The sequence below is a fragment of the Phalaenopsis equestris genome, unplaced genomic scaffold, assembly GCF_001263595.1.
Source record: "Phalaenopsis equestris unplaced genomic scaffold, ASM126359v1 Scaffold000301, whole genome shotgun sequence".
Taxonomy (NCBI): domain Eukaryota; kingdom Viridiplantae; phylum Streptophyta; class Magnoliopsida; order Asparagales; family Orchidaceae; genus Phalaenopsis; species Phalaenopsis equestris.
Window position 1 is genome coordinate 1,827,298 of NW_018164743.1, and position 19,439 is coordinate 1,846,736.

The window sequence follows — 19,439 nt, forward strand, 5'->3', positions numbered from 1 at the left end:
TTTATACAACCTCTATGTCCCCCTTTCTGTTTAATATAATTGATATATATATATATATATATATATCCACACACATACATCTACACACAAATACAAATGTACATGCGCATAAACTTTCATCACTAGATCGGTGATAACTTTCAAAGTCAGAAAAGCTATACTGACATAGACTTGTTATGATCAAATGAAAAATAATAGAATGTCACACAAACTAATGGAAAAGAAGAAAACAAAACATTAATCAAATGTATTGCATCATTGCACCAACAATAGACACAATGCATACAACATCAATTTGAGAAAGTGGGTTTAAGAAAAAAACTAGAAGTTTGAAAATAAATGATAAACCTAAAACGGATGCAAAGATTAAACTCAATAGCGCTAAGTAATTTTCATTAGAATCTAGATTCACTGTTAAGTGGTTGATTCACATGTTAAAAATATCACAAAACCACATCTTATCAGAATAACTTAGTTTATTGAAAATAGAAATAAACAGGATATCTAATCCTCTCTGTTTAAATTATACAATGGAAAAATATAGTACAGATAAAAGAGGCACTTCCTGATGCTGGGCTTGGTTAACCAAATAGCTAAGCAATACGGCTGAGCAAAAAGATTACACCAAAATTGCCTAAAATAATCCAGATGTAGGCTAAACGGCATGATGACCAAGCATACCCACATGGTCAGGCTAAGTCTAGAAGGAGGCCAACTGACATTGGTAGATCAAATCTACTTGAATGTGACTAGAACAAGTTGTATGAAAACTACATGAAAAATAACATGGAATGGATGGTAACACAACAAGCCAAAAGAGAAACACCAACTTTTAAAATATCTCTTCTAACAAGGAAGCCAATGCTCAAAAGATTTTTTTTTTTTTTTTTTGTTTTCAGCACAATGCACAAACAAAACACACACTTCAATTAATTGAAGTGCACATTTCGCATGAAGCATTAATATTTAACAATCATACATTTTAGTACAGACCAAAATTATGAATGATCTATGTCATTTTAACAAAAATATTAACAAGAAAAAAATATAAAATATACAAAGACATAGAGCATGTGTTTGATGCAATGAACAATGCATAATATTAACCCATGGCTTAAACATGCTACTTCAATTGAGGAGGTGCACCCCATGAAGTCACCCTATGAAGTCACAACAAAGTGCACGCATCGCCGATTTAACTATGCTTTACAATGTAACCAACTTCTATGCAAAACAATGTACAAACTTAACACTGTACTCTGCACTTAAAAAGCAAGCTTATTACCCTTTTAACAATACCATGCTCTCCTGTGGTTGAGCATTAATAAAAATAAAACTTAATTCATTATTAAAATCTAGAAGTGTCCAGCTAACCCATCCCCAAGACTTTTATTAGTAATTTTGTCCAAGGTTTTGATAAGTAAACCAAACATTTAACCTGAAGAAAAAATTGAAGATTCAACAATTCAATGAGGGTTGAACCAGATGAGTTAATAAATATTAAATTATTTAAATATTTTTTCCAATGATGTAATAATAATAAAATAACAATTTTTTTTATCAAATAAATAAAATTATTCTACATTAGGACACATCAGTCTTGAATACTTTGAATAAGATTTTAAATCAAAATTTTAAGGCAACATATTTTAATTATTTTCTCCATTTTTAATCTTAAAATTTCATTTTTAACCATCTATAATGAAATTACTAGACTCATTGACTCTAATTCTTAAGAGAATCTAGATCGAACTAGCTAACTAGAACATAAGACCCTGTCCTATAGACAAAGTGGCCTGTTTGAGAGCGTGTATAGTTTAATTATTTGGGATTTAATTTTTAAAACATGAGAATTATTTAAATTTAAAATGATCATAAAAGTTTCAAAAGAATTTTACGTGGTTCTAAAAAAAACAGACTATATGAATGAACATTTAACATTAAACCGCGCAACATTCTTAGGTCATTTAAATTTAAATACATATTTAAATTGGTAGAGCACATGTAGGTGAATTTCATATATTCAAATAGTTTCAACAATTTTATAGACTTGAAGCAACTTGCATGATCTCCTAAAATATGAATTTGAAATGAAGTTTTTTTAGAGAGGCACATGCAGAACTCTGGAATTATGAAAAGATGACTTATTTATGTAAGTGTTCCAAAACATAAACAATTTGAGAATATCCAAACTTTCACTCATACAAATCTTAAAATACTCTCACAAATCTCAGAGTGTAGAATTGGGTTTAAGAAATAAACATGGAATTCTATATACCTTGAAATCATTCACAATTTGAAACATTTGCAAAAATTATTATGATATTGAATACAATTTCGTTTGGGGCTATAAGAATGATCTTCTCTTAACTAGCGAATGTGTTGCAAATTCAGTCGCAGGAATATTAGGTCTTCATTTTAGCATTTAGAAATGACATTCATGTCTTAAGTCTAGCCTCAATTTATGTTATTTCACATATAAGTCAAATTTTCAACCTGATTTATGATATTTCATATTTAAGCCAAGTTTTGCCCCCAATTTATGATATTTCATATATAAGTCAATCTTTGCCCCCAAATATATTAAGTCTTTTTCTTAAAGTCCACACGTGAGTTATTTTTCAAGCCTGAAAGTCTAAATTTGATTTATTTTTCAAACATAGGAGCCTAAATTTTAAATATTTTTTTCAAATCTCAGAGCCTAAATTTAATTTATTTTCCAAATTTTTACAAGTGATTTCAAATATGTTTGCAAGTTCAAATTCTAAACCATTTTAACAAGTTTAATTATTTTAAAATTTTAAGTTATTTGTAAGTCCAAGTCACTCGAATTTTTGGCAACCTCCCTATGTCTACCCATGTTAGAGACACTGAAGAGAATGTCAACATGTCCCACTGTCTGTAAGACACGCTGATCAAAGCAAAGAGACACTGCAACCTGGGAACAAATAAAATATATTTTAACACACAGTCTATAAGGCAAATGAGAATTCAATTTACCTACAAAAAGTCAAAACACAAATATGCATATTTCCCCAAATAAATACTTAGTTTTTCTTGAATGTTACTAAATTCCCAAGACAGGTAATTGGGTTTCCCAAAACAAGCACTAAATTTCCTGACTCTTATAAAAATTTTCCCAAACAAGTATAAAATTTTGCCTAAACAATACTTTATTTCCTTGAATAGGTACTTAAGCTTCCTCGAATGGGTATTTTTTACAAAAATTCCCTCACCTCATTTCATACCTTTTTTATTAGAATCAACAAAGTCAACTATGTTGACGACAAAGTAACACAATACAAAATAATAATATAAAATATTTCACAGACACACACACACACAAGTGGGGCTATCGACTTGCAAATAGTAAAATGGGGAAAGAAGGGCTCGGTGCACGGAGAAGCATAGGTTTTGGCTAGGGCTAGGTTCGGGTAAGTGGATTGAATATGAAGAAATAGGGAGTTGAATTAGAGCAGCAAGTGGGGCTATCGACTATAGGTTTTTGTTTGGGTGAATAAAAGGAATGGAGAAGGGGGGAGTGCACTGAGCTCTCTGGGAACAAAAAGGGCGGAACAACGTAGATTCGAGTCAGAGGTGAAGGGGTCCGGCGTAGAGAAAGCAGGGTTCTGGTGCAGAGATGGTAGGGTTTCGGTGCAGGGAAGGAGCCAAGAGTTACGGAGATCTATGTTGCGTACAGTTAGAGTGGGAGGAAGACGTAGGTTCTGGAGGAGGAAGATGAGAGTTGCGGTGTACAAGGTGTGGGGCGACAGGGAAGGCGACCATAGGGAGAAAGTTGGATAAATTAGCGTAGCTTCAAATTGAGGCATCAAAGAAGAAGAAAATTAGAAATTTCAGAAGACTTTGTATGTTGGTATCCCGTCACTGCTGTCCCACTAGCCTAAGTCGAGACTATATCGCTTGAACGAGACAAAATATGTGCTGCATGGATGAATGAAGTGATGGAGAAGGTTTCTGTGTGAAAACTAGAGAAAGGAAGGGATATGGGGGATTCAGTTCGAACAAAAGGGAGAGGGATTCTTCAGTTGTGGGTTAGTAATGCGAACAAAGATATAAGGGTTTTGAACTAGATAGGAAAATGTCAAGTTGGAGGCTTGCGGTTTATGTTTCATGTGTATTACAGGAAACAAAAACAAGGAGGGCTGTGGAGACCATGCAAGAATGGTTATGGCATGTGAGTGAGAGTAAGTTAGGTGTTTTAAATTTTTTTCCTTTCTTTTTCCTTTTATTTATTTTGACGGTTGACGCATTGGATATATGCATGCATGTTAAATTGGCACGCATATGCATAATGCCTACAAACAAAATGTTGTTAAAACGAAAAAGGAAGTTAAATCGGAAGCAAAATTTGACATGTTTAACGATGGGCAAAACATGAAGGGAGAGATATGAGGGATGGGACAAGATATTATAAAAAAAGTAAAGCTTAGAGAAGAGCTTTACAATTATCTCTCTCTCTCTCTCTCTCAAGCTCCTATCACCATTTAACCCCTCCCGACCATGCTATTGTCTGCCAAGTTTCTTTTGATCTTCCTTTGTCACGGCTAAAGTGGCCACCTCTTCACCACCTTAATGCCATCCTGGTCTAATGTGACCACCAAGATCCCCATTCATCAACATCATCGTAACCTGCAAACCTCAAAATCCCTGATTAAATTAATTGAAAAGCCACCATGCGACATTTGTCACTTAACACCTTCCCAACTCCCTCACTCGCATCATCCCAATGTGTCATATTAAATATGAGGTTTGGGCTGTCATTTAAACCAAATATCGCTTCAAGAATGATTGTGATTGTCATCACAATAAGATAAAAAGCAAAAGGATCAAATTAGGAGCCTAATCCCATTAATCACTCTGCAAACTATTCAAACAAATTATATTGTTAAAACCATATCCGTTGACATGTTCAGCTCAACAATTTTTCCAAGTCTGGGTAACTATACTTACAAACAGAGGGCTACATCTGTATTCAACCAGTTGAAGTATCATATATGTCCAACAAAAATTTAAAGCATTGTATAGCACAAAATATCAGATATCTTTGGTGTATAGTGAGTTTTAAGTGGAAAAACATGACATTAAAAATTTGGTGCCCTTGCATAGGCTTCCTCAACATACTCCCAAGACCATAAACGTCGATAGATTGCACTATGGCGCATAGTACAACATAGGAGGCTAAAAATAGCATGTGTTATTTGCACCATGCACAGCCAATAGCGTGTGGCACATAGCCCACATAATGCGTGCTACTTTAATTTACATGATTTCAGATTAAAAATTAATAAGTATATTATTTTTTAATTATTTTTAATTAATATTAAACCCTATCTCATCCACAAGCCTTGCATCCTGCTCAACTTACTCCCTTGATTCTTTCTACTTAAAGGCATTAAACTCTCGGCATCGCTTGCCGCAAGTCTGCAAGCATCATTCCTACTCTTCTGTTTTGAAAGCCCCGTTCATCCCTCTCTACTTAAAAGCCACATGCAGCACACACCTCTCAAACCACACATTGCACAATGTCAGCTCACAACAAGCACTACAGCCCAGTTAATATTGAAGCCTCTTTCTGCTTCAAATCCACGCATCGCAAACTCTTTCTCCCACCAAGCAATGAAAGGAGAAGGGCTTGACAATGCTTCAACAAATTTATCTGTTCAGGCCTTTCACTTTGATTATTTTTATTAACATGATAATTTATCTTTCAATTAAATAGTAATTCATATTTAGAGCATTTTATTCATAGTTTTTAATATATTGCCATATTTAAAAAGCACGTGCCATGTCATACGCTATGCACTATGGCAACACAGGGATCATTGCGATATGATGCATTATTTGATATTGACAAGCATGCCCAATAAAAAGGTCATCATCATCACCTGACAAAACATTGCATTCCTCATAAAAACATAATGGAGAAGAGACTTATTTATCATTATAATCCTCCTCTCTATTAGTTACAATGTTGAACAGCATTGATCATACAATATTAGCAATTGAAGTGCTGGGCTTAATTTTCTCGCTCATAAGACAACTTACTCCACATACCTAATTCTATGACAATCATGCTGACAGCCCAAAAGTAACACCCATAGGTAACACTCATAGAAAACAACTTAAAATATTCACATGAGCTCACACAGAAGCTCCAAAAATACATATTGAGAAACACGATTTACAAGTAAGTTCTGCAGATAAAATTACTTTCATTTTTTATCAGCAGTAAAAGAGATGCAACAACCACGACAAACACTAAAATTGTGACAAATATCAAGCAAAAACAGTGCCGTAAACAACGAGCATTTTAAAGAATAGGAGTTGCCAATGTAAGGTAGTGATTTCAACTTCGTTAAAAAATCAAGCAAAAACAAAAAAAAAAAGATATGAAAAAGGCTTAACATTAGCTACATTACAAAAAGCATCAATGCATGAGTGAGCTGCCCCAAGTAAAATTTTTGTATGTTGTATACATTCTATAAAAGATCACCGGAAAAAAAAGAAGTAAAAAACTAGCCAACACATATTTATTTCTAAGCGGCAATCTAATGAATCAAAACAAACACTCTATAATAATTGTACTCAGTTTCAGTGTAATCATGCCACATTTAAAACCAACTAAATTATCAATAAATTGCTCCACACATAGAATCTTACCTTGTGTCCCTTCAATTGCATGACTTTCAAAACCTCCTTCACAGAACCATCCTTTGCATAAAGTATTTCCCAAACCTAAGAACCACCAATAAAATGTGATTAATAATTAAAAATTAGAAAAATTAAACTTGAAAGTTACATCATTAAGACGCACTATATGTGTGTGTGTGTGTGTGTGTGTGTGTGTGTCTATATATAACTTACAAACATTATATATAACCAAAATAACATTTTTTCACCAGTACTACTAGAAGGCAGAAAGTCAGAAGATATATTAGCAACACTGGTTGAAAATAAAGAATTTAGAAAATTTAACTTCAAAATTAAAAAATTCGTATGGAATTCCCTAAAGATCAAAGCACTTGATTATTTTTGTGCATCATAAAAATAGTGTTTAAGTGTGGGAACAGAATGTGTATACCTTCACATCTGCAGTAAAAGCTGCAGCAGCTAGGAAACGTCCATTTGGAGATATAGTAGCCATGTTATTCTTCAACTGATTTGTGTCAACAGTTGCCAACTCTTTACCACTTTTGCCATGCCACAGTTTAATATCAGTGCCTGAAAAGGTAGTTGAACATTTAGAAATCTATAATACGTAGAAAAGGTAGTTGCCCTCTATAACCCTGAAAAGGTATTTTATTCAGATTAATGTCGAAAGTTTGCAGGGGACAAAGGCAAACAACAAAATATTTCGAAAAAAAGCCTTAAATATTGCATATCTGCCTCCATCCTCCAATCACTTTTAGCTTGTTCAGTATTAATATATTATATATATATATATGTATTAATCAAGCTTGAATAAGATTTTTGAAGTCAAATTATTACAAACCCAAACACAAACAAGAGGCAACTTAATAACCATGTATAGAAAAACATCCATAAGCGCATGTACTATGTTGTTCCAAATGCTAGCGTGGAAAAATAAATAAGTCAACAACTAAAATCCTCCGAAATTCTTTCCAGTATAGGTTTCCATTGTTGGAATTTGCATAAAGAAAGGCATGGTTGTAAAGAAAAAAAGAAGATGAGAAAAGAAAAAAAGACGGCTTTATTAGCAATCAGAGCAATGTTGGAGGTCATCTTCATCAATGGTCTTCTTGAAGAACTAACAACCTAAAAAATTAAGATTGGTCCTTTTATGCTAAGACTCATTCCATCTCATTTTTGTAAACATCCCAATCCCAAATAGGGATATAGAGCAAGCCACATCGCCAAATCAAGCAGCTTAGTAGGGTGGGCCCAAGACAATGGTAGACTCCAGTGGCAGAGTCAGAAAATTCCCAGAATGGGGGCACAAAACAGTATATGGCAGTAAATCATCGTAATTTTTTTTTTAGAAATGTGTTTTTTTTCTGAAAAATGAATATAGTGTTAAGGAAGTCTAGTACAATTATAATATAATGCATTTGAAATTTTTTTGAAAATATTAGTTTCAGTATAAAATAAATGAGAAAAATTAAATCAATGTAAAATATTATAAGCCAGCAAAAAATAAATGTCGTGTAAAGAAAATTTAGTGTGGTTATAATGTAGTGTATTTGAAAAAATTTAGAGTTGTTTGGTTATGTGTAAAATTAAAATAATAATAAAATCAATTTAAAACATTCGAGGTTGGCAGAAGTCAGGTGACATCCAGGGATGATCTTTTGTTTACCTTTAGTTTTTTTGAATTTTTTTAACTTTAATTTTGAGGACTAGATGTATAAACATCTAAAACTTGAATAAATATAAAACTAATGCACTCTCGCATCACTTTTTTAAGTATCACGAAAATATTGAAACTCACCATAAAATTTTAATCAATACTTTTTATACTTGTTAAATTCCTAATAGATTGATCGTTGTGCTCACAAATATACGATGTGATGGTTCAAAAAAAAAATAACATAATGGTTGACTTTATAAATATACAAGCTTTTGACAATATTATATACGTAATTTTCCATTAATTATTTTGAAAGAGTTGAGAAATTATATATTCACCATTGGAAAGCTAGGAGTAGTAAGTGCAGGAAAAGCCATTTTTTTAATTTTTTAGCATTTTATGCCGGAAAACCATTTATTTTAGGAAGATTTACATACACACCACTCGATTCCAATATACTTACTCATCAAACACCTAAACTTCAATTTTACATAACAACCTTCCTATGCATAAAAAAGTATTTCACCTATCAAAAGTAAAAATTGTGGCAATTTTTATGAAATATGAAAGATTTGAGGGTCATAAATGTAAAAAAGTTGACTGTCGTTTTAGATATGTAAATACATAGGAATTAGGTGGTATGTATGTAAATGCCCCTCTACCTTGTTAGTAAAGGTGCTCCAGAGAGCGAATGGAGGTAGGGTGCTGAAGGTGGATTGCGGGTGAGAGCTGCATAGCGGGCTAGAAACCGGAGCAGCTAGCAGGAAAAATATTTTTATAATTTCTTTTAACCTGTAATAAAAATAATTTAGGAAAAATTTTGGGAGGGGGCTGGGACTGCTGAGTGCACGTGGCAGAATATTTGTGAACTAGAGGACAGCAAGGGGTGGCTGTCCGGGGCAGTGGCAGCGAGCAGAAAGGGCTGGAATTGAAAAACTACAGTGAAAAACTGCAAATAAGTGTTGTTCGAAGGCAGCTGCAGCGTGAAGGGCGGCCGGGAGCATCGCGGCGAATATGCGTAAGAGGATATGGATGATATTCACCACCTTGGGTGAGAGATGCAGCCGAGACACCACCCAATCCCTTGGATACAACCCTTGAATGGAGAAGAACAGACATGGAGGTTGTCTTAAACAAAGCACATGAAAAACTACAAACCTAAAAAAAAATGAATCATATAAATAAGGCCTAGATGCTTGGGCTTGGATCCACCAATGGAAAGGAGGCGCCGAACCAACATGGGAGAGCCGATCGGCCCTACCAAGTCTAGACCGATTCGGTCCAAATAAGAAAAATGATGGGATAGGCTCCTGCGGCTTTTTACACCCGTGCCATTGTAGCAATACTGTAGCTATGATCACAAAATAGCTCCATCGCAAGGTTTTTCGCAAGGTTGGGGGATTCGATCTCATCTTTCGAAGCTTTTATCTCCTCATAGTAGTTAGGTTGGCCCAATTGAAGAAAGTCGTAAGGTTGCAAGCTCCCGATAAGTAATTCATGTAGGCGTTGTCACAAAAGTAAAGAAATAAACATTTTATTGAAAACAAAATGGTGGCTACAACCAATAGAGGTTAAAGGGAAAATAAAATAACAAGATACCCAAAAATTTGAAATAGCATCAAACACAACACAAATACTTAACTAAGGTGAATCTTGGGCGGTAATGGTGGTCGATAGGGACTTGGAAAAACAGTGGCAAGGGGGGGAGTGGATTGGGCAATGAAAAAACAACGGCTAGGGGAGGTTCTAGGTAGCAGGAATAGCAGCTAGGCCGCGGGGAGGTGGTTCTGGCGGCTGGGACAGCTGTGAGATGGCACAAGGAATGGTCTTGAGCAGCTGGAACAACAATGGCAGGACAAGAGAAGTATTGGAATAACAACATGGCTGCAGGGATGTGGTTCGAAGGTTGGAACGGCAGTGGACAGCAAGGCGAGGGGCTTACGCGGTAGAGGGAGCAATGCAGAAAGCTGGGAGAAGGCGGAGGGAAAGTTGTAGGTGGTTGGGACAGCAACATTAGTGTTGGAGTAATGATCCTCGGTAGCTGGCAAATAGCAAGCGGCAGTTGGGAGAGCAGGAGATTCAGAAAGACAGATATGAGGTGATTGTCAAGGCAACTACACTAAGTAGGAATTTGTGGTAGCGAAGTGGAAGGGATGCGGAGGAGTTAGAGAAGGACAAGTATCACAACGAGAGCGAGATACAACCAGAGCACTACTCGACCCTTGAAGAAGGGTCATCACATCGGAACGAGATACAACTAGAGCACCGCTCGCCCTTGAAAACAACTCTGGAAGCAAAAATCAAAGCGTTGACGGTTCTCCTGACAAAAGACATGAAGAAAAACCCAACATCTAAAAACGGAAAATAAATGTCTTAGGGTAAATAGGAGTGGGATAACTTGTATGCACTGTTATTCCAAAGCACATCACGATAGAAAAAATATTCATCCTCTTTTTGCACAAAAATAAATCTATAATCTATTTCTCCCACTCCTCGTACCCTGTTGAATATATCAAATAAACAAGTATGTCAAGAGAAATCAACTCTAGCATGAAATATATAGCAAGCTAGATCACACTAACATATAACCACTCAAGAAAAACATTTTTCTCGAAAGGAACCTAAATCCCACTGTAGGAAATTCTAGCCCACCAAGCTCCCAAGACAATTTCCAATGTTGTGGTTCATTCCTCCGGTCTGGCCTTCTGTCAAGGGGTGCACTGTTGAACTTAATTTAATATTCAATTGATTCCTAGCGGCCTTCTAGAAATAACTCAAAAGCTTCTCATTTCTGACAAGTTGTACCTCCCTATGCAAAGGCAACTCATGAAGCAGACAATATATCTGAAAATTCTAAAATTTTCTGATCTGAGATTGTCATGTGTTTGGTTATGGGTTCTTCAAACTTAGGGACATCTTGGACGATCAATAACGATTTTGTTGGAGTCTCTCCTATAGGCTCAGCTTGAACCACATGTTTTCTTCCTCATCGGTTAGAACCTAGTACACCTCCTTTGTCTCCTCACTTTCTTCAATGTCTACGGTGTCATTGTCGATTTCTTCAACTAGTCCTTGATATATGAAATAGATCATTCTAGTAGTTTTACAATCTGATTCATATGCCAAAATTTGTGGCACTTGAAATATTTTCTGGTCAGGACAAATTTAGGACTATTGGTTTGCTACACTTGTTCTCAATTCTAAATAAGTTTCTCCTCAGGTGGGGTCAGCTTGGATGTTCCCCTGAGTGTACTCCGGTCACACGATCTTGAAGTTGAACATTGTCTGTAAGATGTGATAGTAGCCTAATAATGGGGTCTCTCCACTTTTGAAGTTGGAGTCTGAATATCCAGTCAGTAGTGAGTTGGTAGGAACCAGGGCAGCATCTCAATTTCATCTTGAACCAGATATTAACTTTATTCTTCCCTTCTCGCAGTCGAATAACCTTCAAGTTCACCCACTACTGAGATGCTCTCTTCATTAACTTGCTAACAACTAATTTCACCATTTCGTTCAATAGGACATTGAATCATTTGATGATCTCTTCTGAATCCATGTGGCTGACAAAATATGTCAAATCCACATTTACTTCAAAATTCTACTTTCTCCAAAATTTCATGTCAAATCTTAGGAAAAGTGGTTCTTTATCTTAGAAATAGAATGAAATTTGTGTAACCTCTTTGAATTGTCTTCTTTCCTCAATTTCATTGAGTTGTATCTCTTCCATAGTAAACTCCTGATCGGCATCCAACACTTATCTTCTCAGAGGCATGATTAGAATTTGGGTGTGAGTATGTGAAAGGAGGTGTGTAATGGTAATGTAAAGTGGGGAAAGAAAATTTGGAGGGGATAGAGATAGGTTTGGTACGAGATATGCTAAAAATCCTAAGGTAGAAAGAGGGATATGCTAGCTCTGATACCAAAGAATATTGGAGTTAACACAAACCACAATAGGAAAAACAAATATTATTACTGAAAGCAAATAGATAATTGCACTCAAACACACTAGAAAAGAAAATAACAAAAAACACGACACAAACTCACACTAGAGCTCGATCCATGGGTGATAGAGGTCGGCTAGATGGTTGGAGAGCGAACTTAGGCAACTGAAATAGGTTGTGGGAGGTTGGGACAGTAAAAGAAGGGGCTAGAATTGTGTTGGCAGTGAAGCTAAGGGCTAGGACAACAAGGGACAACATAGCAAAACGGTTCTGGACTAGAAAACAATAAGGATTTGCTGTCTGGAGCAGTGGCAGCAAGCAAGAGGGGCTGGAATTGAAAAAATACAGTGAAAAAACAACAAACAAGTGATGTTCGGCGGTGGTTCTAGCATCTTGGAGAAGATGCTAAAGGGGATAAAGAAGATACTCACCACCTAGGGAGAGAGATATAGCCAGAGTACCACTCAATCCTATAGATACAGCCCTCGAAGAGAGAAGAACGGATGTCAGCGGTTGTCCTAATAAAACACACAAAAAAATGTAAACTTAAAACAAAAGAATCACATAAATAAGCCCTAGATAGTTGGGATTGGATACCCCTATGGAAAGGAGGTGTTAAACCAACGTGGAAGAGCTGGTCGCCTTTCGTGTCTGGACAGATTCGATCCAAATGAGAGAAATTGCGGGATTGGTTGCCACGACCTTTTACGCCAGCATCAGTGTAGCTATATTGCAGTTGGGATCGCAAAACAACTCCAGATTAGCCCCCATGACACAAATGTTCAAGTTGCTCTCCATAAATATAACAGCAAGCCTTTGTCCCACTAAGTGGGGTCGACTACGTGAATCATTGTTCTCCATAAATACAGTTTCAAAAAATTAAGGTGTAGTACAACATTGAGGGTCAATAAATTGTGCTTAGCTCTAGCATTGAAGGCCAAGTGTTGCCAACAATACTTGACTTTAAAAATAGTACAAACATGAAGTATATCTAATATAATGAATAAATGATTGAACTGATAATTTGATGTATGGAACAAGCCTTCTCACAAAAAATGAAGTGCAATATATTATCCTAATATTCCAAATATGAAGTCTTCATGCATTTGATTGGGAAAAAAAGCGACAACGACAACAACAACAAAGCCTTATCCCACTACGTGGGGTCGGCTATATGAATCATATTTCTCCATTGTGTCATATTTAGTGTCATATTTTCATTTAGTTCTAGTAAATTAAGATTATTTTTTATACAATAAGCCCAAGACTTCCTATGTCTACCTTTGACTTTTTTAACACAAGTCGAATCTAAAACATCTACTCTCCTAATTTGATTATCAGATGGTCGACGTTTAATGTGACCAAACCATCTAAGACGACTTTCTCTAATTTTGTCTGTCACAGGAGCAACACCAACCCTATCACAGATATATTCATTTCGCATTTTCTCTCTAAGCGTAAAGTCACTCATCCACCTAATCATTCTCATCTCGGCAACACTTAACTTATTATTATGCTTCTCTTTTAAAGAGAAACATTCAGTTCCATAGAGCATTGCAGGTCTCACCACCATATTATAAAATTTTCCTTTCAGTCTAAGCGGTACTTTTCTATCACATAAAAAGCCTGAAGCATTCCTCCACTTCAACCAACCAACTTGAATTCTACTATTAACATCACCATCTATCTCAACATCACTTTGAACAACAGACGCAGAATATCTAAATCGTTCGCACCTTTTAGTAATTTGATCGCCCAAAATCACACTTCTGTCATTAGAGCTACTACTACTAAAATTACATTCCATGATTCAGTTTTAGTTCTACTTAAATGAAGGCATTTAGACTCCAATGTAGACCTGAATAATTCAAGTTTTTCCTGGGTTTTTTCTCTAGTTTTATCCACGAGAAGGATATCATCAGCAAAAAGCATACACCAAGGTACATCCTCCTGTAGATGTCCAGTAAGTCAATCCTCCTTCAGTTTGAACACAAGTAACAGCTCTAGTATACATATCTTTAATGACTTGAATGTAAGTCATATCAACACATTTCTTCTCGAGAACTTTCCAAAGGATATCTCTTGGAACCTTATCGTAAGCTTTTTCTTAATCAATAAAAATCAAATGTAGATTCTCCTTATTATCTCTGAACTTCTCCATCAAACCTCTCAATAAATGTATAGCTTCCATAGTAGACTTGCCCGGCATAAATCCAAATTGATTATGAGAAATTTTCGTGATGCGTCTTAACCTATGTTCAATTACCCTCTCCCATAATTTTAAAGTATGACACATCAACTTAATTCCTCTATAATTTACACACTCTTGTGCATCGCCTTTTTTCTTAAAAATGGGGACCAAAATACTCTTCCTCCACTCCTCACGCATTTTTTTAGTTTTTTAAAATAATATTAAAGAGTTTAGTAAGCCAAGAAACTCTCAAATCTCCTAAATATTTCCACACTTCAATTGGGATATCATCAGGTCCTATAGACTTTCCACCCTTGGTTTTCTTTAAAGCCTCCTCAACTTCTTTTTTACTAATGCGATGATAAAAATGAAATGTTTTATTATTATTCACGATATTAAGATCACTAAAGTCGATCGTATTTTCAGAAACTTCATTAAAAAGTTTATCAAAATACCTCACCCACCTATGTTGAATATTTTTTTTCTAAGAAAATTACTTTTTGATTTTCATCTTTAATTCACTTTAGAGTTAAATTTTTACTTTTCTTCTCCCTTTATATGGCTAATTTATACATATATTTTTCACCATCCTTAGTATCTAATCAATTATAAAGATCATTAAAAGAAAATTTTTTAACGTCACAGATTGTTCTTTTAGACTCCCTACGGGTCGTTTGATTGGAAAAAAAAACAATAAAGGAAAAATAAAAGAAAAACGCATATGCAATAGTAAAAGTGACAACTACAAAAAGCATAAAATGCCTAGCCCTCAAAACATTCTTCTAAAGGGTATTCATAAATTTACACATTCACTTTCAGATGTATTATTACCAGGAAACTCCATTGGGCACCCAGTTGGTTACGTCAAAAGGGCTTTTTTTTTAAATAAGGGATAGAAACCCATCAAAAAATTTTACTGGTGGAAATTATGGAAAAAGGTAAATTATGCATAAGTAGCACGAGGCGAATTGTAGATAAAGGAGTATGCACGCAATGAAACCATGCTTATGTTCCGTGTTGCAGAAGAGAAAGGGTGCTCTAGTGAGACGTAAAGAGAGACAGACATACATTGCAGAAGTATTATAACTTCAGTTTATTTTAATGAGCTAATCCCTTATATTATCATTCCCATGGTATATACAAAATACTGCAAGCAAAACAATTCCAAGTTTCTCTTCCCGACAAAACATGCAAAAAAAGACAATGGAGTACAGAACCATGGAAAAATAAGCAAGCACGTTGTCACCACTCCAAAGAATTAGACACAATACAGGAACGCAAAGGTTTTCCATCCATGATTAGCTTTAAATTGCCAATAAAAGCCCCGGAAAAAAAATCTATGGCCAAAGATGGTTGAAGCAATAAAAGCGATAGACCAATTCTAAGTTCTACATCATTAGAAAGGATAGAATACAAATCACAGAGCGTGTCATTTAATTTTCATGGATTTTTAAACTTAAAAAATATCCCACACCTTCAGAGCAAGAAGCGACGATCATGCTCCCATCACCAGTTCCATAAGTTGCAGGGACCCCAACAAGAGTCAGCACAGACCTCATCTCATGTATCTTCTGATGCTCCCATTTGATCTCTGGTGCAGGAACTTTAGCCGGCTGCTTGCTGTCACCAACAGGTTTCAAAATGACATCGCCATACATATACAGACAGGAACCCGAAAGAACATGAGCAGCCACAACCAGGGAAGAAGCTTCCTCCAGAAAAGCAATGGCAGTAGGTTGCGCACCAGCTGGCAGGTTTATCTTCAGAAGTCTGCAAAGTTTGAAAAAAAGATCCAGCAGTCAGGAAGATATATAAAACAAGAGAGATAGAAGATATAAAGCCCTACTTGAAACTTTTATTGGAAACATCGTCCACAGTGAAGACTCTAACAACTCCATCCGAACAAGCTGCAAAAATAATCAGCTAGTTAAAATAGCCAAAAAATACAGAATACACCATGAATAGACATAAAGAAATTCACTCACTGGTAGCCAGATTCCTGCCATCCGAAGAGAAACAAAGCGCATTAACAGCATCAACGTGACCCCTAAGGGTATTGATATCAAGGGGATGATGTCGCTTGTTCTGATCCTGATCTTACAACAAGAACCGATCAAAATAGACCTCATCTGGAACCGCCGGGGAAATTTAGTACAAAGAAGCGAGACCAACCTTATCCGAAGCATGAGAGTGGTGAGATCTCGAGTGGGGCTTTCTTGAGGCGGGTGGAGGGGGTTTTACGGCTGGCTTTTGGTCCGCAGTTTTGAGCTCCAGCGTCGCGACCTCAGCTCGCTTCCGGCGGAAGTAATCCGCGAATAAGAGCAGAATGAGCACGCCGCCGACGATGGCCGATAAGAGCGGGATGGAGACGACGGAGAACCCTAGGACGGTTGGGGATTGCGTCGGCATTTTTAAGATCTTATCGGAACGAAGGAGATGACTAATCGAACAAGTGAGGGAGGGAGGGAGCCACGGAGACAGACAGAGGTACTGGCTAGGCGACGCTCACTTGTGAATCCCTTAAAAGCGCTCGCTCATGCTCACTTTAGAAATGGTTTGATTAGAAAGTACAGGGTATTTATATAGGAGTGTTCAGTGGTGCGTCAAATTAGAAAATTAAACTTTCTTTTTTTTACAAAAAAATATATTTAAAATTAAAATACCTTATTTTTAAAAATGACAATTCATAAAATTTACATAACAATCAGTACCTATGTATTTAAATATCTAACACCTAAAATTCAGTTTCAACATGTCATTTTATCCATGCATGAGAACTTATATTTCATTTTTTAAAAAAAATAGTGATATTTTATATGATATGGATGATTTTAATAGTATAAATATAAAACATTACAGTTTAGATGGTGGATATGTAAATAAATAAAATTGAGTGGCATATGTGTAAATTGAATTTCTTTATAATAGTAATGTTTTTTTGTGATGTGAATTATTTGAGTTGTATCAATATAAAAAATGGAGTTTAGATATGTAAATTACATAAAATTGGTAATATAAATGTAAAAAAAATATAATTTTCGTGGTCAAACTGATCCGTTTTTACCGACTCCATGCCTGTTCAAATTAGTTCAATATGATTCGACGTTTTTAAGCCAGTCACATGTTAATTCACAGTCAAACCGATCAAACCTAAAAGTTATAACACATGGTTATCCATATTGGAGTAATCAATATTTATAAAGATGGAATGTTTGCATCATAAAATAGACCTAAGACTCCAGCTCATTATGGAATAAATCTATACATAGATAGTCCCTAAAAAATTATGTGATAAGTGTCTGTTCGAGTTGTAAATGAACCACGACACTTGATTAATAACGTGAACTCGACTTGATTAATACTCAATTAAATTTACTCAAATTAGTAAATAAATAAATTTGATTTTTTTTTTTTTAACTCAAAGGTTAAATGAATTAAACTTAAACTTGATCAGTCTATTTTAATTGTTTCACAAATAAACTCATATGTTGTTCAATAAATAACTTGTTAAATACTCTATATTAAGCTCAATTAAAGCTCATATCATATATGTATATTATTTAAATACAGTATGTGTAGCTATAAATTATTTAGTAATATATTTAATGGCAATATATTTAAATTTAAGGTAAATTTTATTTTAGGATTAATTATTTATATATAGTAATATCTTATAATTTAATATCAATATACATCTTAACTTAACATAATTCCATCTTATCTCATTATTTTAATGAACTAGTTTAATATTATATATATTGTTTTATTGAAATAAAATTTGTGTCATTTATACATTATCTTGATTAATTATGATAAAGTAGCTAAATACTAATTTAAGTACTTATTTATATTTTTAAAATTCTTTGCTAATAAATTTATATAAAGACCCAAATACATGTTCTAATTTTTAACTTCTTTATTAACTCTTTTAAGTAACTGCTAATTAATATAAACAACATGCATGTGAAAGATTAGATTGAACTCAGGTGGAATATGAACAACTTATAATACGACTAAATGAAATCTTATTAGTAACATAACTCTTAAAGTAGCATAAAAAAAACATCCAAGGAATGGACCTATTATCTCCTTTAAAGTTTTAATGAGAAATAAGAGAGTCGCAATCATAGAATGGCATAAACTTTGTATTTAGTGTGATATAACATAAAAACAAACAAGCTTTATTCAAATTCATTATAAAATAAAAATGTTACGCATTGGCCCCATGATTTTAAGAGAAAATATTACATCATGATGCAAAATTGTATCAGAACTCCAATCACAATATGTCGCATGTACAGTTTGGTGTCACTGAATACAAAAAAACAAAATATTTTAATTCATGGCGGGGTCTGATCGTGCATGTAACGTATTGTGATTGGAATCCTGATGCAGTTTTACATCATGAATACTGAAGTAATATTTTTTTCTAATTTTTGGCACAAATTTCCATCTCTAGTGGCATCTATAAATGCCACATTTGATCACTTGAAGGATTATTTACTCATAGCCTTCAAGAGGGGCCGACGGTGTCAAGAGGGAGGCCGACGAAGGTCGTCGACTTCAAGGAATACCGACCGGGAGGAGAGTCCTCCCTAGGGCATCGATACTGCACCGCGAAGGATGGCGGCTTGACCGGATCGCCAACGAGAGAGGCTGGCGAGATGGTTGGCGGCATGCTCGCTGGTGAGGGAGCTCAGGCGAAAGAGGGGATCTCGACTTGTATTCCATCTTAGGCAGAAAAATGAAGGTGAGCCGGCGACATAAAAGGTGACCGTCAGTCGAGCGCGATCACCTGCAAGGAGCAGTGAATGGCGGGAGAGTTCGCCGGAGAGCAACGACAGGAGAGGGGGGGCGACGCCCACGAGAGAAATTGGGGGCTAAGCCATCTTCGCATGAAAAAAATAGGAAGCTCCCCTTTTTCTTTTGCTGGAAGGGATTTATCCCTTTTTATTAATATATATATATATATATATAT

The 19,439-nt window shown here is 35.3% G+C and overlaps 1 protein-coding gene across 1 annotated transcript in view; it reads right to left on the bottom strand.

The window, feature by feature from the left end:
* Positions 1 to 17,065, bottom strand: part of LOC110025533 (transducin beta-like protein 2) — a 29,188-nt gene extending 12,123 nt beyond the window's left edge. The window contains exons 1-6 of the mRNA XM_020726076.1: positions 16,634 to 17,065; positions 16,447 to 16,552; positions 16,308 to 16,368; positions 15,936 to 16,231; positions 7,103 to 7,242; positions 6,682 to 6,756 (exon numbers count right to left, since the gene is read on the bottom strand). Coding sequence (XP_020581735.1) covers positions 6,682 to 6,756; positions 7,103 to 7,242; positions 15,936 to 16,231; positions 16,308 to 16,368; positions 16,447 to 16,552; positions 16,634 to 16,870 — 915 coding nt within the window. The 5' untranslated portion in view covers positions 16,871 to 17,065. The remainder of the gene's footprint in view (positions 1 to 6,681; positions 6,757 to 7,102; positions 7,243 to 15,935; positions 16,232 to 16,307; positions 16,369 to 16,446; positions 16,553 to 16,633) is intronic.
* Between the last annotated feature and the right edge of the window lie 2,374 nt (positions 17,066 to 19,439).